This window comes from Camelus ferus, chromosome 10 (assembly GCF_009834535.1).
Source record: "Camelus ferus isolate YT-003-E chromosome 10, BCGSAC_Cfer_1.0, whole genome shotgun sequence".
Classification (NCBI taxonomy): domain Eukaryota; kingdom Metazoa; phylum Chordata; class Mammalia; order Artiodactyla; family Camelidae; genus Camelus; species Camelus ferus.
The window spans coordinates 48,173,795-48,199,836 of record NC_045705.1 but is presented as its reverse complement, the minus strand read 5'-3'; the positions used below and the strand labels follow the sequence as shown (position 1 = coordinate 48,199,836).

At 47.0% G+C, this 26,042-nt stretch overlaps 1 protein-coding gene across 6 annotated transcripts in view; it reads left to right on the top strand.

Annotated features, from left to right (window-relative positions):
- The first annotated feature begins 8,305 nt into the window (after positions 1-8,305).
- The window catches only part of INSC (INSC spindle orientation adaptor protein), a 122,340-nt gene continuing 104,603 nt past the window's right edge, over positions 8,306-26,042 (top strand). For 2 of the 6 annotated variants that reach the window (XM_032488964.1, XM_032488963.1), the window contains exon 1: positions 8,310-8,498. In XM_032488964.1, the coding sequence (XP_032344855.1) occupies positions 8,403-8,498 (96 nt within the window). In that variant the 5' untranslated portion in view covers positions 8,310-8,402. Of the gene's footprint in view, positions 8,499-9,391; positions 9,445-9,958; positions 10,097-10,341; positions 10,466-26,042 lie in introns of those variants that run through there. The other 4 variants (XM_032488966.1, XM_032488967.1, XM_032488962.1 and 1 more) reach the window with 4 other exon arrangements.

Below are 26,042 nucleotides of genomic sequence, written 5' to 3'. Positions count from 1 at the left end.
GTACACTACTGGGATCTGCCCCCAGGCACTCATCTCCCACTCGTCTCCAAGGATGAACTGTCCATGCTCCAAGTCAGAGCCACTTCTTCCACTTGTGCATTGGGCCCCGTCCCCTTTCCACTACTCAGGGCATCGCTCCAGCTGTTCCCTTGCTCTCTCTGCCCTCATCTCCTCCTGCTCCCCCGACCCTTGCTCATACTGCTCCACTTCACTGGTCTCCTTGCTCCTGCTCCAAGACACCAGGCAGGCACACTCCTGCCTTAGAGCTTTTTCTCTGTTTCTTTTCCTTGGAAAGCTCTTCTCACAGATAACCATTTGCATGACACACAACTCCTTTACCTCTATTTCCATGGACTGAACTAAAAAAACCAGTCTAACTATAGGCTCTTTACAAGAGGTATTTAAAGCATAAGCATACAGAAAGCGCAAAAGTAAAAGAACAAACAATTCTCCATGCAAACAGTAGCCAAAATAATGGTAATGTAGCTATATTAATTGTGAATACAACTGACTTTAAGGCAAAAAGCATCATAGAGATAATTAAAGCCGTTTTATAATTGCAAAATTTAAAATTTGTCAACCGGATGCAATAATTCTAAATGTATGTGGAATTAATAACACAGACTCTATGTATATAAAGTTGAAATTCAAATTATGGTGGGACACTTTAACACACCTCTCTTATTAATCATCTCTTAGTATAAGATGATCTGTTTATATCTCTTTTTCCATTATTAAGCTGTGAGCATCCCAGGGTCAGAGATTGCCTGTATTCGGAGTAATGTGCACAGGACTGGTCTTATTCATTTTTTGCTGGAGTAGACGTCCTACTGCAATAGTGAGGTCACTATCTTCTGAGGTAGCACATTCTTGCGTTGCGAATGCTCTTACTCTCAGAAGGGTCTTGGTCTTCTGGATTGAAACCTGTCTTTCCCATTCTCCCCAGCTTTCCTAATGTGGCTTGAGTGTGGATAGGTTTTGGAGACTTTCCCTCCAGGAAGAATGAGTGTGTCTGAGGCCAGATCTTTTAAACTGTAGGTGGGTATTAATGGCAAGGAATTTAAAGTAAATCGATTTTTTAATTTGTTTGTTTCCTACAAAGTCCTTGCTGGGCATGGTTTCTATTAGAAGGGTCCTTTCTGGGCTGTCACCCATCCATCCTCAAAAATATATCTGGGTGTTGACATTAGGGCTTTTCAGTTATTCAAGTTTTCAGGATTTTTATCCCTGGTAGAACTTTTCTGGACGGTCTCACGGCAGCTGCTGCATGTGCCCTGTAGCACAGCTAAAGCTCTTGCCTTTGTCTCTGGCAAAGGCCCTCAGCCAAAGGCTGTAAATCTGGGCGTATACAGACCATTAGAACAATTCAGCGGCTTTCTGGAGAGCACAGTATTTTTATAGAGCGATTTAAATGAGAGGGAGGCTGTGGGACATTTAGAGAGTTTGGAGGTCTGGGTTTTTCTCTTTAAATACCTCTTGGTTCTGATTCTTATCCATTTGCACTGTAGACCCTCCCCCATAGCTTTTGCATCCTTCTCTCCTCCTCTCTGTGTCCTGAGGACCTGGTCCACAGGTCACACCACCTGGGCTATTTGACTGAGTTTTGCCAGTGGAGGTGCAGGCTGGAGATGAGAGGGAGAAGCAGAGAGAGGCAAGGGAATTTCTTTCCCGCTTTGCTGCAATGGTTTTGAGATGACCTCTTCGGTGGTTCCACCGGAACACTAGTAAGCCATTTCCCTCCAGCCCCTAGACTTAAGGCGGTAGCATCTTCCTACCGTCATCAGTCCCAGGGTGCCTCAAACCAGTTGTTATTCTCTTAACCCTGACCATAAATAGCCTTTCATTAAATTGTCTCCAAGTCCCATCCAACTGGACTTCTTTTCCTGCTGGGACCTGCCTGGGATATAAAAAGATACAGAATATACATTCTGCCTGAAAGATGGCCCCTTTCATCACCTTATGGGCTCAGAGTCCTTGTCAGATACATCTGAGTGGACTCTCGGACTATAGCCTCTGTGACACTTTCTTAGAGTCACGGAGGGAAGAGACGCCTCGGCTCCTTTCCCCCTGTGCTGTGCTCCTCCCACTAACCACTGGGCCTTCTCTTGGCCCCATCTTTACCAAGGACATGTGGGGAGGGGGAATAAATTAGGACTTTTTAACTTGTGAGCAAAAGAATAAACTAGCCAACTCAAGGGAAATAAGAAAATGTTGGTATAGTCTAGGGGTGTCTCATGGAACCTCCAGGACAGGGAAGCTGCTGGGTCTCACAGACCAGGGGGGCAAACACCCTTCTTGGGGAAAATTCCTGGAAACCAGAGTCCTCTTCCTTTCAGTGCCTGTCTCTCTTTATCCTTTCAGCTTCTGGATTCCAGATGGTCTCTGCCACTTCTCTGCTCTGCCACGTTGGGCAGCTCCCTGCTCCTCTGTGCCTGAACCACTCCGCAGACGTTGACTGAGTGTGTCCCTCTGTGCCAGCGCCTTGCTAGGAGACAGAGCCACTGTTCTTGTGGGTGGAGAGAGGGAGAGGCAGACAATAACCAACCAAATAAATACACAGGGAAATTTTGAGAGTAATAAGTCATATTGACAGGGGAATGGCCCAGGAGGGTTCCTTTAATTCGGGTGTTCAGGGAGGCGCTCTCTTAGGAAGATGATGTCAGGGAGGCGCTCTCTTAGGAAGATGATGTGAGCTGAGACCCTGATGGAGAGAAAATCATGTAGAGTTTCAGGAGCCAGAGTAAAGGGTCTAGAACCTTTATTTTACACACAATAATAATAAGCTGCTGAGGAGTTTTAGGCTGGAGGGGAATGTGATCTCATTTACATTGTTAAAGGGGGACTTGGCAGCTTTGTGGCTTATGGAGTGTAGATGGTCAGGGATTCACGATGGAGGCAGAGGAGAAGGGACAGACAGACAGGTTGGATGTTGGGGGAGGGGTGGCGAAGTGAGAGGAATACAAAAGGACTCAGGTTTTTGTTTTGTTTTCCACCTCAGCTGGGAAGAGGTGGTGTCGTTTAATGACCTGCCTTGATTCCAACTCATAACCAGCTCCAGAGCTTCCCACTCCCCAGGTGGGGAAAGTTCTTTCCTGACCAGGCTCCAGCTTCCGTGATGACTCCCAGTGCCCAGGCCCCACTCCGTTCAGGAACCTGGGTTGTGTTCTGCCAGAGCTGGGAAGAAACTTCCTCAGAGCAGCACCACGCAGCATCACACAGCTCCCCGCTGAAAGCACCCACCATCCGTGGGCAGGTGGAGTCCTGGATGTTTCCCCTCTTGCCAAGGACGGTAAGCTCCCTGCAATCCCTGCTTTGCAGCACTTTAGTCATGGAGTCAGCCTCTGTCCTCAAACTCAGATCTGGAGTCACTGACTCTGGATGTGTGATTGCTCTCACTGGCTTCATTTCAAATGCATGTTTGCCAACACCAGCCTGACCACGATTGTCATTCCTAATCCACTCCTTCTTCTACTGCCCAGCGGAGCTACCCTGAGACTCCTCAAGGCCCTACTCCCATTTCTGCCCCTTTGCTTGCCACAAGCCACCTGGCCTCCCACTTTAGAAAAGGACCCTCCACCTCTCCTCGCCCAGCCTATCAGAGCTAGCACCTGGCCGTCCCTCTCAGCTGCAGGTGCCCTGCCTCCTGTGGCAGGTACACCTCTGTACCTGGGTTCTTGCACTGTATCCTGGGAAACTCGAGGGCCTGCAGCCAGGCAGGCCTGGGTTTGAATCTTTGATCTTCCACTCACTGGCTGTGGGATCTCGAGAGAGCTGCTTAGCCTCTCTTGCCCTTGGCTCCCCACCTCTAAAGTGGGGATAATAAGTGTATCATTAGATTGTGGTGAGACACAAACAAGGTCACCCGTGGAAAGTGCTTAGTACAGCAGGGCCGTGTACGGGAAGAAGTCAGTGCCTGGTAATGCAGTAGTTGTGGCTATTTTATTATTATTATTTTACTCCTCTTCCCAAGACCTCACTTCTTCAATTACCCTCGAATCTCATCTTTCTCTCTGAACGTGGGGAGCACAAGAAACAGTAGATTCACACTGGAGCGGCGAAAGTGGCCTCTAGAGCGAGGCCCTTGGCAGGCCTCCTCACAGAAGGACACCTGAAGCTGTCCCTAGGACGGCCAGAGGAGTCCCCTGGGAATCTGAAGGACCAGGGAATGGCCACTAAGTTAATTAGGCACCAAGACAGTGACAGAAGTCGCATTTCCCTGCGGTGCGTCTGCTGAAGTTGTCTTGCTGTTTTAGGAAAGAGGTTGCCCCTAAGACTTTGGAAAGAGGGTCTCTGTCTTAGCTCAGAATGCAAAGCCACAGCTCAGACGCCAGAGATTCCCCAGGAGTGTGGGATCAAGGAGGCTGGCCAGGAAGAAGTGGGACTGGCCATAGCTGGCACCCCGATGGCCTTTCCTCCCTGGGCTGAACAGCCTTTGATTCACTGTTAGGGAAGCAGAGCTACCGCCCCTCCCACTAGGACGGTGGCCCTCAAAGTTTAACAGGCATCAGAATCACCTGCAAGGCTTGTTAAATCAGTTTGCTGGACCCTAGTCCCAGAGTTTCTGATTCAGTAGTTCTGGGAGGAGGCCCGAGAATTTGAGTTTCCTGTACAATGCTGGGGGTTTCTGGTGCTGCGTGTCTGGGACCACTCTTGGAAAACCATTGCCCTGGAGAATTGCATATTGACACACTCTTCTTTTGCATCTTGTCTGAGGGAGTGACGTAGGGGAAAGATAAAGGGGCAGGAATCTCAGTGTTCTTATTTTCACTGGCTTGCTTTGTGGCTGTATTTCTCAAGGTGGTTTGGATTGTAAGTAACAGGAAACAGCTAGTTACTTTAAGTAAGAGGGAATTTGTTGAGAGGATGCTCGGGAACCTCTCTGAATTTAATGAAGAGCTGAACAGTTAAGGCTTGGGAAGGGCAGGGCAACCCTGGGCCCTCAGCAGCTGGAGTTCATGTGCCTGCTGTCCAGGGTACTCTAAGCAGGTGATCTGGCCACTAATAACCTCTAGTCCAACCTATTCAAATTCTAAATACTGATGAAAGGTAATCTGATTGGCTCACAAGGGGCAGGACCTTCCTGCCACCCCTCTCTTAGCCAATGAGCCACAGCAGGTGTGTGGTAGAGAGGATGCAGGAGAGGGTCAAGAAAAAGGCAGGGCTGCCTGCCAGGCCCCACCATCCTGAACTAAGCAGCTGTGATCCCATGAGGAGCCTAGCACCGTGACCTCAGTTAGGATTCTTTCCCTCACGGGACCTCAGTTTCCTTATCTGTAAAATGAGGGGTCTGGGTTAGAACCTCATCACCTGATCAGTGCTTTTTCTCAAATTGGCCTGCATCATAATTGTTTGGAATGCTTAAAAATGAAGACCTGCATGCCCCATGGTGGGCTGGGAAGTTGTCTACAACAGGCTTTCCAAATCAAAGCAAAGCAAAGTAAAACAAAACAAAATGCCCCAATTTGTAGTATTTGCCCAATTTCTGTGGTGTAAATAGATACTACCATCATAGCCAGTTTCAAGCTGCCAATACAAAGTCATTGAATATGGGCTTGGGAAGAGAAGGGCACCCGGACTCCAGCTCATCACCTACCCACTGATTCAGAACCTCTGAGGGAGGCATTTCACCTGCTTTTCACCTCCACCCCCAGGCGATCCTGGTAGGTAATAAAAATTTCAGAACTCCTGCTCCCAGAGCTCACTGAGGGCCTTTCTGTTCCTTACATCCTCCAACCTGATTATGTTCCAAGTTCTCACACGGGCCCTGGAAGTTGGGGGAAATTTTCCCTGTAAGAGCATTTCCCTCTGAGAGCAGAAGGCCTGACAATGGGCTGTTGCCCAAGTGAGTCAATGGTGTGTTCACACCAGCCTGTGGCCAGATTTGCCTCTCCCTGCTCTCCTTGGGTGGCCCCTCCGCCATCATTCCTGGAGGCAGGGCAGTGTCTCACTGTGCGTGTCTCAGGGTGACAGGAGGACACGAGGGACTGCAGGACACAAGGTCACAGCCGTGGCTACTGGGATCCTTGCCCATTGCTCATATCTCTGGGTGGGCTGGCATTTCAGCTGCGATCATCATAAACTTCTGATCTGATATCTCCGTCCTGGGAACTGAGAGCCTGTCTGGTCATCAGTTATTTTTGTGCAGGTCCCTCATCATGATAACCTTCTTAGAGCAGGTGCAGAATAGTACAGAGGAGGCCTTCTCTTACTTGAGATGTACTGAGGCAAAGAGAGCCATCACAGAGCCCACAGGAGATCTACCAACAGACGGCAGGGCTGGCACAGAAGCTGGGAAGATGGAGGCTGGGTGAAAGAAAGTACAAACTACTGACAGAATTGGAAATTCTCTCTTTAGGGGTCTTTCAGAGGACACCATTTGCATGTTGAAGTCAGGTTGTGCATTTAGTTCTGAGTCGGGATGACCTCTGACTTTCTCTTATTCTATAAAGCAGTTGTTCACAGAGCGTGACCCCCAGACCAGACCATCCACATCACCTGGGAACCATTTAGAAATGCAAATTCTTGGGGTCCAAATTCTCCCCCTCTTAGAGCCAGTGCCTGACCACATGATTCCAGGTTCATCTATGGGGGTTGAGCATTCCTCTCTCGAAAAACCCGTTTACAATGGAGATGCCCCACAAGGCTGCCATGCTGAGCTGTCCTCAGAGTGGAGGGGCTGTGACTGCAGGAACATCTGGGGAATTCTGGGATGGGGATGGAGGTGAGAAACCTCGAGAGACAACAGAGATCACCCTGGCTGCAGCCGGCCTTCCTGGGCATTCTCCTGGGGCTGCTGGGGAGGAGGCCCAGAGCAAGCCTATCCCCTGCTCGGAGATGTCTAGCTTAGCACGGAAACTTCCAGCAGTGGGCAAGTTCCTTGGCTGCTAAATTCTTCTGTTCTCTTCTTTTGCAGTCCTGTTTCCCTAACTCCCAGGGCTCTGGACTTCGCTCCTTGTCCTGTGTCATGGCCCCACCCCCTCCTGTGCCCCTCCCCCACAAAAGTCCTGCCATCTGTCTTCAGGGTGGCTCCAGTTCCCTTGGGCAGCCATGCTCTGTTCTACCTGAGGCCTGGGCGCTGGTGCCTGCTTTGTCCTATGGGTCCTGTGCAGCCTCATGTGGGCCTGGGGGCCAGAAGCCTTCCTTGGCCAGCCCCTGACAGCCCCAGGGTCTCTGACATGTTCCTGGCTTGAGGTTCGTTCGTGATCCTATCAGGAGAATGCACCTGAGACTTCTTCTCCCAGTGACCATGTAGGGTGTGCTGGGCAAACTGGATTTGGAGCTGAGGCTAGGGGTTTACTGTAGCTCTGGCTGGCTGGGCTGTAAACCTGAGATCTTCCCTCCATTTAGGTCTAACTGGTCCTTCCTGAGGTGACTTGTGAGGTTGGTAGAGCTGGGAGGGGGTGTTTGGGAGGGAAGAAGACCATGGAGTCAGGCTAGAGGGGCCCTTTGTCTGACACGGCTCTGGACCACTCCTGGCTTCTCCTTTGGTAGAAGAAATTATGTGTGGTCGTGTCCCTGAGTGTGTGCATGTATCTCTTTACCTGTGCTTCTCCCTGTTCCCCCCATGAGGGTTCCCATGCAGAGCTGTATAGAATCTCCCCTCATCTCACAAGCTGTGAGGCCACACGCAGGTGATTTGAAACATGTCTGACCTCCATATTCCTTGTCTGTATAATGGGTGTAATAATAACTTCTACAAAAAAGTTACTGCGGTGGCAAAATGAAACTGATGCACATAAGCCCCTGAGCATAGTTCCCAGTGCTCATGTGTTAGGCTGTTTATACTAGATGCCTAATGCAAATTAATAACCCCTCTGAGCTTCATATGTAAATTGGAGGTACTAGCAGAACCCAGCGTTGTGAGGATTAGGGAAGTTGATACCTGTAAAGAACTTAGCACCATGTAATAAATGCTAATGATTGTAATGCTTAATATTATTATATGTGTATATGTGTCTGGGTGAGAATCTCTGAGTCTGGAATGACTCCTGGCATGTCTCTGTGCTCGTGGGTGTATATATGTATGTGAATATGTGTGTATCTGTGTTTATATGGCCAGGCAGGCCTCTTGTCTCTGGGTGGAGTTTGCTGTTGGCCCAAGCCTGGACTCCGCAAGCCAGCCAAGACTGGTGCCGGGGATGGAATTTCCATTAAGAATTAAGCAGGACAGCTCTGGGAAGCCAGACAGGCAGAGGGGAGGGGGTTGAGGGGGGTGATGCTCCAACTCTGAGCTCCTTCTGTGGCCTCAGTTCTGAGCTGCCTTGCAGAAGGCCTCTGCCACCTTTGCCGGGAGTTGCAGGCCTTGCTGGGGCCATGGCACAGAAGGATGGGCAAAGAGAGAGGAGCAGCCTGCAGGGGCCTCTGTAGGGAGACTTGGAGTTGCTGCAGCCAAGATTGGAGCCATGAGGAGGCCCCCTGGGAATGGAGAGACGGCCAGCAAGGGTATAGGCGGCTGGGGCCTATGGGGCCGACATGAACCCAGGAGGCTCGGCTGTGCCGTATGTATATGGAAAAGTGTGTGTGTGTGTGTGTGTGTGTGTGTGTGTGTGTGTGTGTGTGTGTTCAGGAATGCAGGGTGGGGGACATTCATACCAAGTGCACTAAGGGAACATCTAGCAAACCAACTCTGTCTCTCTCTTTCGTCCTGAAACCCAGGCAGAGTTTGGGCATAAAAATAAAAGATTTCTGAGGCTTTTTGCTAATATTTATCCTGTTTATAATCTAAGCCTCATTCCATTTCTAGTGTACTAAGAAAAATCTTAGCTTTCCAAGTGCTTTTACATTCCTGAGCTCATCTCATACTTTCAACAACCTATGAGTTTGACAGAGATTATTATGATCCCCCTTGTAAATATGGGAAAACTGAGCCTCAGAGAGATTAAATGACTTGTCCAAGGACACACAGCTAGAAAGTAGTAGAGGCAGGATGCAGTCAGGTTTCTCTGAGGACAAAGCCTAGGCTCCCCCCCACCCCCCACTGCCTGACCTATCAGAAATGGACTCAAGGATTTGGGAAACTTTGCCCATATGAGGAAGGCTGTGGCTCCAGGGTTAATGCCCAACCAGGTAGGTGACTGAGGGTCCAAGCTCTGTCCCCAGGCTCTGAGACAGCTTTTGTTCAGATAAGAACTGAAGCCCCTCTCACGGGTCTGGGAAGTAGAGTCAGGCTGTCTCAAATGGATAGAGGCTGTATTCAAAGCTGGCTTGTCTGAGGGCAATGACTTGGATACCTACCGACTCTGGGGTCCCCAGAAAGCTGAGGCAGCTGAGTTAGTGTCAGGAGCTGCAATGCATCCAGGGCCAAGGAACAATCATCATTTTTAGCCAAGGCCTGAAAAAGTGAACAAGGATATTAGCGTTAAGGAAGAGATGCTGAGATGGGACCTTGGAGTGGCCATTGTGTCATGGAGACGGAGCTGGTTTTTCTGTCCCTGAACACAAAGTGTGAGCATGTTGACATAATTTGCACAGGACGGGATTTAGGTTAGACACTAGGGAGAACTTCCTGCCAGTGAGCAGGTTCAAGATTGGAAACAGTGCCCAAGGGAGGCTAGGGGCTGCTCTTCCTTGGCGACCCCTGAGAGTGGGTAGAAGCCCTCTAGGCTCCTTGGGGAACTCGTGACAGGGTGGAGGGAATTGGATGGAATGACCTTGCAGCTTCCTTCCAGTTCAAGAATGCAATATTCCTTAGCTTTTAGGTAGGAATCCACCTTCTTTTCTAGACGTAGAAGTCCAGGGGGAAGTTTGATGTGCCCTAAGTTAGAAGGAGTCCCTGCAACCATCTTCTGTCCTTTTCGGCATGTGGGTGATCTTATGGAGTGACTTAGGTTCCAAAGGGAAGTACCTGTGCTGAATAAACCACACGGCATTCCAGGCGTTTGGGGGTTGCTCAAAAGTTTAGCGGTTCCCTCCGCAGAGCATGTGAACCACACCCAGACCCCTCCTTGTTTTGTTTCAGCTCCAAGGGAAATGATCGCGGCGCATTCCCTTCCCTCTCCAGATGTTGGCATGTGGGGCACATGTGGGCACCCCCGCCGGGACGGCTCCCAGGCTCCCGGGTGCTTACCCGCCGCTGTGACTCCCGCCTGGCCCCGGGGTGAGCCGGGTCTCTAATTAGACTTAACCGCGTCCCCATTCCAGCGCTCCCCACCGCCTAGCGCGCGAGGATTCCACTGCCTGGGGCACCAAAATAGCCTCATGGCCCGGGCTGAGACTCCAGGCAGCGGTGGCTGACGCGGGACAGAGGCTTGGCAGGGAGCACGCTGTCGCCGGAGGTCCTGTGGCGGCCGGGAGCGGCGGGCGGGGGCAGAGCGGGGCGGGGGCGGGGGAGCGGGGCAGCGGGCGGCCCTCGGGGCTGGGCCGGCCAAGCGGGCCACTTGCTCACAGCCTCAGGAGCCCCAGCTGTGCCTGCCACCGCTGGCCTGACCGCTGTACACAGCTGCTCACACCGGCTCTCACTCTCAGAGTAAGTAGAGGCGCTCCCGGGGATGGATTCTGTGCCCAGTCCAGTCTGGGACAGAGCATGCTTGTGACTCTTTGGGTAGCAGGTCTAAGTGTGTCAGTGTGAGTGTTTGTAAGTGGGAAAGAGCACCTGTGGGAGGAAATGTGTCTGGGCCCGTATGTGAGCATGTGGAACTTTCTAGCATATGTCTTAGGGTGTGAACGTGGCTGAGACAGTGTGTCAGTGTGTGTGTGGTGGACTTAAGTGTGCCCACAGGTGGCTTGTGTGTTGGAGGGGGACACGCTGTCCCACGTGAACTGAGTCTGCGCTCTCAGAAGTGCAGACTCAAGTGTGTGTGGTAGACAGGCTCCACAGAGCTGAGCGAGTGCATGTGTGGATGGCTGGATGTGTGTGAGTGAGCTGATGAAGGCAGAGGCCCCCGGAAAAGGAGTGTTATCTGTACTCACTTTCTAAGGTGACCAGACTTGTCCACAGTTGGGGTGTCTTCTCCGTGGGTCATGCAGCTTTGGTTTCGCAGGACTCTGAGCAGGACAGGAGCTCAGCACCAACACTGGAGTGAATGGGGTTCTGAGCAAGCTCAGCCTGCTGACCAGGGTAGGGGAGACAGCTTGGGGGAGACCCCACTGTGATGCCAGGAGGAGACAGGAGGACCAGGGAATGAGCAGACCCCACCACCATGCCCACTCACAAACACTCACAGGACACCTGCACCCACATGCTCACATCTGCTCATGTGTGCACACCTTCTTGCCACCCACACCAGTCTCACACATACTGTGTCTCAGGACATCCAAGCAAATATTTCAACACATACACCTGAGGACAGTGACAGGTATGCAACAGGCACCTCTGAGTGTAAAATCTACATATGCACAAATATGCACCCCTGGCTTGACCCATTCTCAGCCTCTTAGGTCCCCTTTAGTTCCCTTAGCCTACATAGGGCACCTTGGACAAGTCTAAGAAACTGGCTTTAGTAGGAATTATCTCAAGTCAGGGGCTTCTGCTGGGGGGTCAGGGAAGATGTTGATAGAGTGCCTTCAGAGTGTCCCGTCTAATCTGGAATTAAGGCTGCTCTTGGAGTAGCCTTACCCTCTTAGAAGTGAAAAGACTTCTGGCACGGCAAGCTGGGCCAGTCTGGTATCGGGATCTGAGGCAGAGCTCAGCACCTGTAATTTGCTCCGGGCTCTAGTTGATACTCTGGAATCCCCCTGAGGCACAAAAGCAGCAGCTTCTGTGGGCTGGGCTCAAGCAATCATTTGACAGGGAGGAACTGGGAGCTGAGCTGGGCGGATTTCCTTCTCTTTGGTTTTAGTCAATCCTGTTTTGAGTCTCCCATCTGCAGCCGAGGCTGGAGGGGAATAGCCTTTGCCTTGCTCCATCCTAGTGGCTATTTCTTTTCTTGACCAAATCTTGTTCTCCCTGACCTCCTCCCCCTGGGGACTACAGGGGACACACTAAAGAGTGCTTGGAAGAGTCAGTGTCCCAAACTATCAGCTAGCTGCTGCTGCTGCTGCTGCTGCTGCTGCTGCTGCTGCTGCTGCTGCTGCTGTTAACAGCTTCTCGACTTCTCCCATCCTGGCCATTCTCCCGTGGACAGGCTTCAGTGAAACGCCCTCACTAAATGGGCCCCTTCAGTTGTGAAGTTAAAAAGGTGATATTGACTACGTCTTCCTTAGTGTTTATTATTTGGTCTAAGGAGTGTCTGAGTTGTCACTTGACCAACTCCCCTGATACGCAAGGGAGTAGATGGGCTTCAGCCATTTCCTAAGGAGGTGCTGGAATCTGCCTTCCTTTGGCCTGATCCTCCACCTGACCCTTAGGGATGGTTAAATACGGGCAGGCTGTGGTCAGCCTGGCAGCCTTTTACAGAGTAAAGGTGGTGAGGGAAGGAAGTGTGCTTGCCTTCCCTAGCCTTCTTGTTTGTGGGGGCCCCCAACCACCTCAGGACTCAGGAAAAGACTCTGGAAAACTGGGGTATCCACCGTGACTTCGCCCCAGACTGTCCTCGTATTTTTAAATTCATCAAATACATATACCTGCCAATCAGAATTTTAGAGCAACAATTAGGAATCATAGAACATCAAGGCAACCCCACTATGTTAACATGGTTCCAGTTTAAAGAAGAGAAATCAGACAACAGAAAAATGGTAGTAATAACAACCACCATTTATTGACTCTTTAATACATGTTTTATTTCATTTACTTTTCACAACAACCTTACTAGGTTAATAGTCCCCCCTTTTTTTTCTGACAAGGAAATTGAGTGTTCAAGGGGTTCTACAAGTCTGAGTGACTCCTGAGCTCATGATATAACCTTCTTATTCTGTGTTTCTCTTCTTACTCTGGCTCCTAGGAAACTCTTTGTTCACCATATTGCTTCATCGTAGTAACTGTATTCATTGGAACCATGACTTTGACTTTCAATTTCTGCTTTAACAACTTTATAGGATGTACATCTTTAACTGTAAATTCCTACCTCCTCTATAGAAAGAGATCAGAATAAATAAATGAACAACCAACAGTTAAACATTCTATTAGTCTCTAAGGATGAGAACCGTGTTGCATGGGTTTTGGAGGGACATCTCCAATTTAAAATATTTCATCTGGTTTTCAAACCATATGTCTCAATTTTGGCTTCTGAATCTTTGGGCTCTGATTAGTGACCATGTCTTGGGGCTTTTCTTCCTAGCGGCTCTGGGAGATAATGCCCATTCTGTGCTGGCTCAGACAATGGGGATTGTTGAGAATGAATTGGGCCATTGATAAATGCCCCCGGCTCTGACTGCTTCAGCTGCCAGCTTCTCCCTGTCTCAAAAGCTTGAGTGTCTGTGTGTTCGAAGGAGATTGACCCCTGCCCTACTCCTGGCCCTGGCCCCATGGCCACTGCTTCTTCATGTGACCCCGCCTAGGCCCAGGGCTCTGCTGGGAGGTCTGTGTCTCTTGGACCTGAGCTATGCCTCCCTCAGTGTGGACTACAAGGTCTCTGATCACGGATGGCCCTTCTGCAGCAGGAGATCAGGATGAGGAGCGGGGCCTTTGGAGCGTGGAGAGACACACACGGTGGAGGCAGGGGACTCTTCCTCCCCCTCTCCTGGATCTGTGAGGCCATTAGCTAGTGCTCACTTTCTTCTTTTTCCCCATGAGGAGCTCTCAAGTCTGCCACATAGTCAGAAAGTCATTTGTCACCTCTTACCTGCAAGGGATGTTTGCCACCAGGTTCATCTGAATGCAGGGCAGGGCTCTAGCCACACTGCAAATTTGGCGAAACACCTAACTAGTTTACTCCAAGACTAATTATTTTAGCCTGCCCAAGGCTATTAATATTTGCAAAGGGGAAGAGTGTGGGGGAGGGGGCAATGCTTAGCGCTAAAGATTACTTAGAAGGGCTCTGACGGTGGGCTTTCAGGTCCTGTGCTGGAATCTTGCTTCTCAGTATGCATTAAGTTACCAGACGCTGGCAGCTGCTGCCCACCTCCAAGACTAATCCTCCCAGAAGCATTTGGTTACAAAGCAGGAAGAGGGAATCATTGGCCTGAGGCCCCAGGAAATGCCAGGCAGCAGGTGATGTGCTGGTGGGTTGGTGAGGGTGAGAGGTTTGTTCCTTCCCAGGTAAATGCCAACTCAAAAAGGTAAGACTTAGATTTGATTACATCTCTGCTGAGGATTCTGGTTGTTCCCTGGACTTTAAGCTCAACCAAGTGAAAACAGGTTTAAAATCCAGTAAGAAAACATCGGTGAGATGGTCAGAACTTCTGTGGGGAAAGGCTTACTCACGGTTACTCTCATGGTTTAGTATCTACTAACGGCCAACTCCCTTGTTAGGTGCTTTGCCTCTCTTGTTTTAAGAAACCTCTGGAACAATGCTGGGATACAGGCACCACTATTTTCAAGGTAGGGAAACTGAAACACAGCAAGGCTAAGTGATTAGCCCAAGGTCAGAGCCAGCAACAATTCCATCCCAGGTCTGTCTGATGCCAGAGTCTTTGAAGACTCTGTGGTCTGTGGTCCACTGACCACTCCCAGGTTCAAAGGCCCTGAAAGCAGAAAAATCCAGCCCTTTGGGCCAACTGGGGAAGGGCTGAGGGCCTGCTTCTCTGGTTGTAGGACCTGAGTATCTTCAGCATCCTAAGCCTTTCCAGCTTCAGACGGGGACTGCTACTCTGTGGGAAGCCGGGGTGGGGTGGGGAAGGCCTCCGGGCTGGGCAGAGATCCACTCCCCACCCCACCAGCTCCTGCCAGCCACTCGTTTGGGGTGGGCTTCTGTGGCTTGCTTCTTCCCTGGAGCAGTCTCTGTCCTGGGAACTGAGCCTCCACCCAGACACTGTGATCCAGCCAGCCTGTCTTCCTCCTGCAGCTCCACGGTGCCCTCAGTGCCAAGCTCTGGGGGAGTCCTGGATCTTCTGAGGACGTCTCTGGGCAGACCAGACCTCGTTCGGCGTGAGGCCGCGTCTGTAGGCGTCAGCAGTTTGGCTGGGTACTGGTGTATAGTGTTCACTTTCTGCTGGAGAAGTGGAGGTTTTATCTTACAAACCAAATATCCTGGGTTTGGAAACCATGTGAAATGTAGCCTGCGGTCTGAGGGGTGTGGGCTGCGCGTTGTGGGTCTGTGTGCGGTGCTGGTTGAGGGGCAGAACGACTGACTCAGGCTGACTTGTTGCCTCTGCTGGAGGGTCAGGGGTGGGCTGCGCATCCCGGCAGCATGTGGAGAAAAGAGCTTTGCCGTCAGGCAGATCTCACTTGGAACCGGTTTCCTTCCATGTCTGTAAAAAGGGGTTCCTTATAATGCAATGGTGATGCCCGAACTGGAAACCTTATGGGAAGCATTGTGTCTGGCGTAGAGCAGGTGAACCGTAAAGGCTATATGTGTTCTTCCCTCTTGTTCCACCTGCCTTCTGGGAAAGAGCATGGCTGATGGGCAACAGGTCCAGATTCCAGCTCTGGCTCAGCCTCTGGGTACATTGTGTTATCATACCCTCTCTGGGCCTCAATTTCTTTGTGTGTAAAATTAAAGAAGAACTAATTTCCCTTATTCTTTTGTATTTTTCGAGGATAGGGAAAGAGACTGAAGTCAGGGGGCTCTCTTGGAGGATTCAAAAAGTTTAGTCACTATTCTTCACACATTCATGCTGCACATCCTGTGATGTGCTGGGACCTGTGCACAGCCCTGGGCATCCAGGTGAGTCAGGAACATCCCGGGCCTCAAGCAGCAAAAAGACAGGGTGGCAAGACAGGCTTGTGGCCAAACAGAGACAGGCTGTCTGTGGGACATGATCACAGCAGGTACTGGCGGTGTTGGTGTGTCAGAAGAGGAAGTATCACCCCCAACTGGGACGATCAGAGAGGCCTTCCCAGAGGTGAGAATTCCTGGTCTGGATCTTGAAAGATCGCAGGAAGTTTCCAGGAGGATAAGAGGCTGCAAGACCAGCACATGCTAAAGCACAGAGGTGTTGCCTAGTGTGGTGAGCTTGGGGAACTTTAGGCAATGAGTCTACCAGTCAGTAGGGATGAGAGAGAGATGGGAGACATTATAAAGGGCTATTGGTGGATGTCAGGCCTCGCTGGCTGTTCTGAGGTGTTTGGATTTTTTATCGTGACAGTTATGGGCAGCTGCTGAGGTATTTTAAGCAGGGGAGGGTCATGGTTGGATATGGGCTCACTTATTCACTCAGCAAACATAAAAACAATTTTATATCACCTTCAATTTTGGTGTCATATCAAATTATACAAATTTGCTGATAAAAGAAATTCTTTTTTTTCCCAGCAATATTGATCATTTTTTTAAAAACATTTTTTATTGATTTATAATCATTTTATAATATTGTGTCAAATTCCAGGGTAGAGCACAATTTTTCAGTTATACATGAACATATATATATTCATTGTCACATTTTTTTCTCCGTGAGCTACCGTAAGATCTTGTATATATTTCCCTGTGCTAAACAGTATCATCTTGTTTATCTGTTCTATGATTTTGAAATCCCAGTCTATCTCTTCCCACCCCCTGCCCCCTTGGCAACCACAAGTTTGTATTCTATGTCTGTGAGTCTCTTTCTGTTTTGTAATTATGCTTTGTTTGTTTGTTTGTTTGTTTTGTTTTGTTTTTAGATTCCACATATAAGCGATCTCATATGGTATTTTTCTTTCTCTTTCTGGCTTACTTCACTTAGAATGACATTCTCCAGGAGCATCCATGTTGCTGCAAATGGTGTTATGTTGTCGGTTTTTATGGCTGAATAGTATTCCATTGTATAAATATACCACATCTTCTTTATCCAGTCATCTGTTGTTGGACATTTAGGTTGTTTCCATGTCTTGGCTATTGCAAATAATGCTGCTATGAACATTGGGGTGCAGGTGTCATCCTGAAGTAGGGTTCCTTCTGGATATATGCCCAGGAGCAGGATTCCTGAGTCATATGGTAAGTCTATTCCTAGTCTAAAAGAAATTCTTTTATCTATGTCCCTTAATTGATTACAAGACACTCCATTTACTTCATTGTTTTTGTTTCTTCTCTCTCCAATAATATAAAAATATCTTATTTTTATTATTTATGTATATTTTAATTACCTATATAATTTATACTTTATTGTTCACTTATAATAATATATTTATGGTTTTATTATGTATATGTATATACATGAATACATATAAAATATACATATTTCTGATCAATTTAGGAGTAAACTGGAGACATGATGCTTCTTTGCCCGTAAATACTTACGTGTGTATTTCTTTAAAACAAGGATATTTTCTTAACACATACAATTCTGTCCCAATAATGTCTCTAAAGCTCTCCTGTCTCCCTCGCCCCATTCATGGTCCAATCCATAGACTGCATTTAGTTGTCATATCTTTTTAGTCTCCTTTAATCCAGAGCAGATCCTCTGCTTTATCTTTTTGAATTTTTAAAATTTTTTTATTGCTTTATCTTTCTTGACCTTTATGTTTTTGAATAGTACTGGCCAGTAATTATGATGACTAGCCCTCAGTTAGGGCTTATCTGATGGTTCTGCACGATGGGATTCAAGCTGTGCCTGCTGGGCAGGAACCCCGCTGCAGGGAGGTCAGCACGGCACAAGCACAGGTTGCGGGGACGGTCCCAATGCTGGTGATGGACGCCTTCGTCACTTGCTTAAGTGATGTTCACCATTTCCTCCACTGTGAAGTTACTATTTTTCTCGAAATTAGTAAATAATTTGTGGAGAGATGCCTTGAGGTTATGTAAATATCCAGTTCCTTATCAAAAGTTTACTCACTAATTCTATCATCATTGAGACTTTTGAGCCCATCATTTCTTCTGTATTTATTTTTGGCATTCTACCATAGGAAAGATCTTTCCCCTCTTCTTTTCTCTCTTTCCCCCTTTCCCTCTTTCTTTCCTTCCTTCTTTCATTACTATGGACTCATGCATTTTTAATTAATTCATATCCAGTCTACCACCATGTCTTGTTGATGTGCTTTTGAAAATCTCTCCCAAATCTGTCACATCTCTCTGTCTCCACCATTATCACTCTAGTTCAAGGCCCCATTTTCATCTTTCTGGAGTACTACAAGAGCCTCCTAACTGGTCCACCTAGGTCCACGCTGGCTCCCTCCAGTTTGCTCTCACATAGCAGCCAGAGTGCGTTTCAACTCCATTCATGTCATTTCCCTCCTTGAGAGTACTTCAGTTGCTTCCTATTGATCATAAGGTAAAGACCAACCTCTTTAATAAACCCCAAAGGTCTTGTTTGTCTGACCCCTGCTGCCGTCTCCTACATCCTCCTACCCAGCTCTCCCTTTGCTCTCTCTCCTGGCCTTGTCTTAGTCCCTCGGGCTTGTCAGGCTCCTCCTGCCACTGGGCCTTTGCATTTGCTGCTCCTCTGCTTAGAATGCTCTTCCTTCATGTCTTTATTGACTGAATTCCTACTTATGTCTCAGTTCTCAGCTCACCTGTCACTTCCATGGCCTCCATGATTAGGTCAAATCCCATTTTAAAGGCTTTACAACACCATGTACCTTCTTCAAGACTTTATCGTGGTTGTGATTTTATGTTTATTTGCAGTTATTTCATGATAATTAATGCTTATTTTTCCTCTTTGGTGATGAGTTTTGCTCATTACTTTATCCTAGTAGATAGTGTGTTACTGACACATGCCACAAATATTTGTTTTATGAATGAATGAATGAAGTTTCGTCAGCTGAACAACCAGATAGATGGTGGTACCACTCAGTAGAATAAACATTCTAGGGGAGTATATTTGGGGAGAGAGAGCTAATTCATTTTAGGACATGTTGCATTTGAGGTGCCTTGACAGCCACATGTCTGCCCCCCAAACATCTTACTATCTTCTGGGCGAACAAATTAGATAGTCATTCGGGAGCTTTGGTGGACTGGTGATAGGTGACATCTAATTCCTGGCTGAGTCTAAGGAGATCCTGGAGAAAACAGCTAAGTCACATGGCATCCCTAAGCTGTAACCCCCTCTCTGATTTGTAGCAGATATAGGAGATCTGAGGGACCTCCAGGTGGTCCTGACTTCGTTTCTTGGCTGCTTGTATGAAGGATCTTTATAAACATTTATGAAGGCTTCTTGGATCTTGAGAGTTACTTGCATGATTCACATCAGTCAGGACTTGTCAACCTCCTCCCCATCCCTGAGACTGCACTAGACATAGGCCCAAAAGAGAATTCAGAGACCATTTACGAAGCCTAGTGAGCTGTCCTTGCAAAGATGCCAGTCACTCTAGGATGGAGAGCCCATTCTGTCACTCCGGCTCACTCACTCCTGCATTCCTCACTCACTGATTCAATATCTATTTCACCTTCACTCAGTCACTTACCAACCAACCCACCCAGCATCCACCTGTCTATCCACAAACAAGAGTTTATGTTGGATCTGTAGCAGGACTCAAGGCTGCTGAGTCACCCTGACACCCTGTCTCCTTCATCCCTCTTTCATGTGGTCCTCACAGCTCAGGAGCCCATGTGAGGCAACAAACATCATGATAAGGAGATGTCACTGTGCTGGTCGAGGGCCGTCTGTGCTTACTGAGTGTTAACAGGGAGGGAGGGAGACACTAATTACTCCTTTTATTTCACCTTCTGCTTCTCTAGTGTCCTGCCCCTCTTTCAGCGGTGATGAGAAGTTAGGAATTACGCTCCTTGATCAGACAGGTAAAAGCTGATAGCTGGGTTCTGCAGAAGTGTTTGGGGCTCAGGCTCTAAGGAGATAGAGAAATACAGCTCGCTATAAGCCCCACCGTGGAAAAGAGGATGCTTCTGTTTTCTTCTTCGTTTTCTACCAGGATTGCCCTTTTAACCCTGTGGAATTTGCAGAGAGGCTAGGGAGAGGGAGGGACAGTGGGATTTAAAATGTGGCATTTAGGAAGCAGGCAGTAGACTAATCTTGGCCCCGCCTCTCCAGAAGCTACTCTTTCAGTTCTCTGAGGTTTGTCATTTACAAAGAGCCCCCTTGAATGTGTGCTGTCCATCTGCCGCGACATTGGACAGGGCTGGGGCTGACCAGACATAGGACAATGGCTGTCACGTCAGATAGAGAGTATCTTGGAAAAATGCCCGAAGGTGCCAAGGATCTGAGTTACAGACTCATTCACTCATTCCCTCCCTCATTCATTCTTTTCAACCACTATCTACTTAGTACCTATTCTGTGCCAGGCATTGTTCTAGACACTGGAGATACAGCAGTGAGCAAAACACCTGCCTGTGTAGAATTTGCTTTCTGCTGTGGGAAGACAGACAGTAAACAGGTTGATATATGCAAAATAGTGCTGAGAGCTGTGGAAAAATATAAAGAATGGTGAGGGGGTTCCAAGAGTGGGAGGGGAATTGTATGTTTATACCAGGTCAAGAGATTCTCTCTGATATGCAGATATTTAAACAGAGGCCAGGAAGCAGTGAAAGGGCAACACTATGTGAATATTAAGGGGAGGAACAGTCAGCATCTCAGTATTCTAGGTGTCCTGTAGTCTGGGAAGGTCAGAGTAAGCTTCCAGGAAGAGGCCACATTTACGTTGAATCTTGACACATGGGGACAAATCAGTGCTGAAGAATAGCAGGGAACTTGCTTTGAAGCATGAATATACAGGACGTGTTGAGGAGGACAGTTCGGTAAGGCCACAAGAGGCGGGGAGGCTGGAAAAGCATCTGGAGAGTCATGAATACCAGGTTACAGAGTTCAGACCTAAGTTGAGAGACATCAGGGAGACAGATTTTCAAGGAGATGTTACAATGAGAGCTGTGTTTTAAGAGGCTGAAATTAACATCAGAATGGGCTGGGAGCTGGGAGGTCAGCAAGAAGACAATTGCCTTGTGTAAGCCTTCTTGGCCTTATGGCCAGCAATGCCCCTGAGGTTGGGGGGAATGTTGAAGTGGCCCCCAGAAGCACCGCAGGCCTGGATGCGGTGATGTGGGGCTAATAGTGGCTAACAGAAGCAGCAGGTGATCTGAGTGGCTGCCACTGGTTCAAACCCCAGATGTCTCCTGTAACTTGAAGCTGTATCTGAGCAAAGAACACAGAGCAGCCAGGGTTCTGGGCAGAGCAGACTGGAGAAAAGAGCTTTGGGTCTGATCTCTGGCCATGAATGACTCTTTTAGAAGCTTTAGGGAGGAGGGCGTGGTCCTTGGATTGTAGGAATATTAGATTCAGAAGGGAGCTTATCGAATACAGCTCTCTCTTCTCACAGATGGGAAATTGGAAGCCCAGAAAAGGGTATAAATTGTCCAAGGCCATATAGAACCTATGTGGCAGAGAAAGGTCAAGCATCTTATCTGAACTCATCTTGGAGGAATTACTACGTTTTATTTAATTATAGCTTTATATATCTCTTTCAGTGGAAGAGGAAATTCTAAGAAAGAGGAAATCATTTTATGCATCTACTTCTCTGTCATCCGGCTCTAGCCCGACACAGAGCAGATGCCCTCCTGACCTGGACCAAGGCTGCTCTTAGCCTGGTGTTGGAGTGGGCCAGATGTGGGGACAGAAAGAGCTGCCTGTGGGTGGGGGGAGCCCTGGCTCACTCATGTGGCTTGGCCTGCGACCATTTCTACATCAGTTATACTCACAGCCCTTGCCAAGGGGCCGTGGATGTGAGGGAGTAATGGGGGCTGCTGTCACAAGGGTATCTGCTGAGATGGGGAGGTGACAGGTGTGCTGAGGGGCCAGGTGTCCTGGGCCTGAGGCCACTGCAAGAGAAAAAAGCCCTGCCTGGCTTGAGAGAGCAGCCCACGGGGGGCTTCATGGCCTCTAGGAGAACACCTGGGATCCATATTTGGGGTGTAAGTCCTGTGCTTGGTCTGCCCTGAGGCTGGGCCCCTAGGGATGTCACCAAACCCACTCACCTGCTGTTCCAAGGAGCTGAAGGCCACATTTTAAAGAACACGTCCTGTCTTCTCCTCATAGCACGCAGAAGCCTGTGACTTAATGACAGGATTTCAGATAGAACTGTCCTTTGATGTGCCTCCCTCCTCACATTCAGGGCCCTAGGGGGAGGGCTGAGTTGGAGACAGTTTCCTGGAAAGTCAGAGGGATTTGAGCTGTAGCTTCTGCCAGCCAGGACCCCAGGGTCTGCGTCGGTGCTGGAGGAGCAATTGGTTCTTAAGCTCTTGGTCAACACATTCTGTTTGTCTTGTACAACGGTATTGGCAGAGAGATTTCTACACAAAGGGGAGCGAGTTATACACATCAGCAAACTGAACCTGTAGACACTGGAAAATAAGTGCCCAACTTTGGCATCTATCAGTGAATGTCCTGGGGAAGGCAGTGGTGTCTTCTTTAGGTGTGGGGTCATCATGCTCTCGAAGGTGCATCATAGAGTTGGCCAGGTTTTGGGCAGAACTGGAGAGGAGGGGAAGAAAGAACTTGGATTCTAGTCTGGGTTTAGCCACAAATTCGCTCTGTGACTTTGGCCAGATATTTGCCTTCTCTGAATCTTAGTTTCCTTTTGCATAAACCATAGGGCTGGAAGAGACAATTCCTGAAGACCTGTCCTATAACACTCCAGGTTTCTTACATAATGCTAACCGGAGTTTTGTTTAAGACCCTAACTTCCAGATTTTTATTCTGGCCCAGGTCTCATTTTTCACTTTGCCCGAAATCCAACCTTTATAGTTTCATTCCTTTGGGTCTTTTAAGAGACTCCTGTTTCCATAGACTTATATTGACTAACAAAAATCCCTCTTAATTTTATGATATTCTGTAGTGATACAAAACAGTGTAATCTGTGAATTGTATTTCAGCCTTTACAACAACTGTGCCAGGTCATCACAGGTATATTATTATTTCCAGTTTGCATATGAAAAAGGAGGCATGGAGAGGTTTAAGAACCTTGATGAATTTCACAAAGTTGGTTGTTGGCAGAGCTGAGATGAGGCTGCAGGTTTCTTAGCTGTTGACTTTTGTTCTTTTCTTTTTTTTTTTTTTTATAATTCCTGTTTCCTTTTTTATTTTTTTTTTTTTATTGAGTTATAGTCATTTTACAGTGTTGTGCAATTTCCAGTATAGAGCACAATTTTTCAGTTATACATGAACGTACATATATTCATTGTCACATTTTTTTTTCTCTGTGAGCTACCACAAGATCTTGTATATATTACCCTGTGCTCTACAGTATAATCTTGTTTATCTATCCTACATATGCCTGTTAGTATCTACAAATTTTGAACTCCCAGTCTGTCCCTTCCCACTCCCTGCCTCCTTGGCAACCACAAGTTTGTATTCTATGTCTATGAGTCTGTTTCTGTTTTATATTTATGTTCATTTTATTTTATTTTTTTAGATTCCACATATGAGCGATCTCATATGGTATTTTTCTTTCTCTTTCTGGCTTACTTCACTTAGAATAACATTCTCCAGGGACATCTATGTTGCTGCAAATGGCGTTATGTTGTCGGTTTTTATGGCTGAATAGTATTCCATTGTATAAATATACCACATCTTCCTTTGTTCTTTTGTGCCACCTTTTGACTTTGGAAAGGGGAGTCTAAGGACTGCATGGGGTGGGGGTCGTGGTGTTCATCAGATGGCAGAACTATCAGGATGACAGCTTCTGCCTCCACATACCTATACTGTGGAAGGGAGAAGGGTTCTCAGCCTGGGGCAGCCCCAACCGACCTGGGCACAGCGGCGAGGGGCTGTGCTAGCCCTGTGCCTGGTTATATGAAGGCAGGTCAGGGCAGGAAGCAGGCCCTCTGCAGCAGCTTTCACACAGAAAAGCCTGTATTCTTGTCGACCACAGACTATCTCAGCCGGGTTGTGGGTATCTGGCCGAGCCCAGGCCTCCTTTTTTTCTGCTTTTATCCCCTAGCTTTATTGAGCTATAATTTGCATATAGCATTATATGTTTAAGGTGTACAATGTGATGATTTGATATATATATATTCATTGTGAAATGATTACCCCAAGAAGATTAGTTATGCATCTGTCACCTCACATAGTTACCTTTTTATTTGTGTGGTGAGAATTTTATGGATCTACTTTCTTAGCAACTTTTGAATGTATAATATGATATTGTTAAGTAATAGTCACCATGCTTATATTAATCTCCAGAACTAATTCATCTCATAACTGAAAATGTGTACCCTTGGACCATATCTCCCCATTTTCCCCAACCCTCAGCCCCTGGCAACCACCAGTCTCCTCTGTTTCTATTATGTTCAGACTCCACATATAAGTGAGGTTGTATAGTATTTGTCTTTCTCTGTCTGACTTATTTCACGTAGCATCATGCCCTCCAAATCTATCCATGTCATTACAAATGGCAAGGTTTCCTTCTTTTTTTTTTAATGGCTGAACAGTATCTTATTGTGGTATATATATATATTTTTTCTTTCTTCTTTTATCCATTCATCCATTGAAGGACATTTAGGCTGTTTCCATGTCTTAGCTATTGTGAACAATGCTGCAAGAAATATGGGGGTGCAGATGCCTCTTTGAGAGAATGATTTCACTTCCTTCTGACATGTACCTAGAAGTGGGCTTGCCATACCACATGATAGTTTTATTTTTAATTTTTTTGAGAAAACTCCATACTGTTTTCCTAGTGTCTGCACCAATTTACATTCCCATCAATAATGCACCGTGGTTCCCTTTTCTCTGCATCCTCACCAGCACTTGTTGTCTCTTGTCTTTTTGAGGATAACCATTCTAACAGGTGTGAGGTGATATCTCATTGTGCTTTTGATTTGCATTTCCAGGTGATTGGTGAATACCTTTCATGTACTTGTTGATCATTTGTATGTCTTCTTTGGGAAAATGTCTATTCAAGCCCTCTGCACATTTTTTTTTCAGTTAGATTTTTGTTGTTGTTATTGAGTTGTATGAGCTCCTTATATGTTTTGAATATTAACCCCTTATCAGATATATGGTTTGCAAATATTTTTCCCAGTTTCCTGTAGGTTGCCTTTTAATTTGTTGATTATTTCCTTTTCTGTGCAGAAAATTTTTGTTTGATACAGCCCCACTTATTTATTTTTATTTCTGTTGCTTGTGCTTTTGGTGTCATAGCCAAAAAGTCTTTGCCAAGACCAGTGTCAAGAAACTTTTTTCCTAGGCATTTTAGAGTTTCAGAACTGACATTTAAGTTTTTAATTCATTCTGAGTTAATTTTTATGAGTAGTGGAATGTAGGGGGTTCAGTTTCTTTCTTTTGCATGCGAATACCTAGTTTTCTTAGCACCTTTTATTGAAGACTCTCTTTTCCCCTTTCAGTATTCTTGGCTTCCTTGTCAAATACTAGTTTACCATATATGCAGGCGTTTTTCTTGGCTCTTGATTCTTTTCCCTTGGTCTATGTGTCCGTTTTTATGCTAGTCTGGTTTTAATACTATAGCTCTGTAATTAAGCTGGAAATCAGAAAGTATGACACTCTATTTGGGTTCTTATATGGTATCACATGAATGTTAAGATTATTATTTTTTTATTTCTGTGAAAAATGCCATTAGAATTTTGATAGGGATTACATTGAGTCTGTAGATTGCTTTGGGTAGTATGGACATTAAAACTATTAATTCTTCTGATCCGTGAATGTGAGCTATCCTTCCATTCATTTGTGTGTTCTTCACTTTCTTTCATCCATGTCTTACAGTTGTCAGTGTACTGATCTTTCACCTCCTTGGTTAAATTTATTCCTAAGTATTTAATTTTTTTTAATGCTATTGTAAATAGGATTCTTTCTTTATTTTTCAAATAGTTTGTAGTTAGTGCATAAAAATGCAACTGATTTTTGAACATTGATTTTGTATCCCGAAACTGTACTGAATTCATTTATTAAGTCTAACAATTTTTTGGTGGAGATTTTAGGGTTTTCTATATATAAGATTATGTCATCTGCAAACAGAGACTGTTTCACTTCTCCTTTCTGATTTGAAAGGCTTTTATTTCTTTTTCTTGCTTAATTGTTCCGGCTAGAACTTCTAGTACCATGTTGAATAGGAGAGGTGACTCTGGGCGCCCTTGAGTTGTTTTTGACCTCAGAGGAAAAGCTGTCATTCTTTCACCATCGAATATGATGGTAACTGTGGGTGTGTCACGTCTGGGCTTTATTATGCTGAGGTATATACCTTGTATACTCAATGTGTT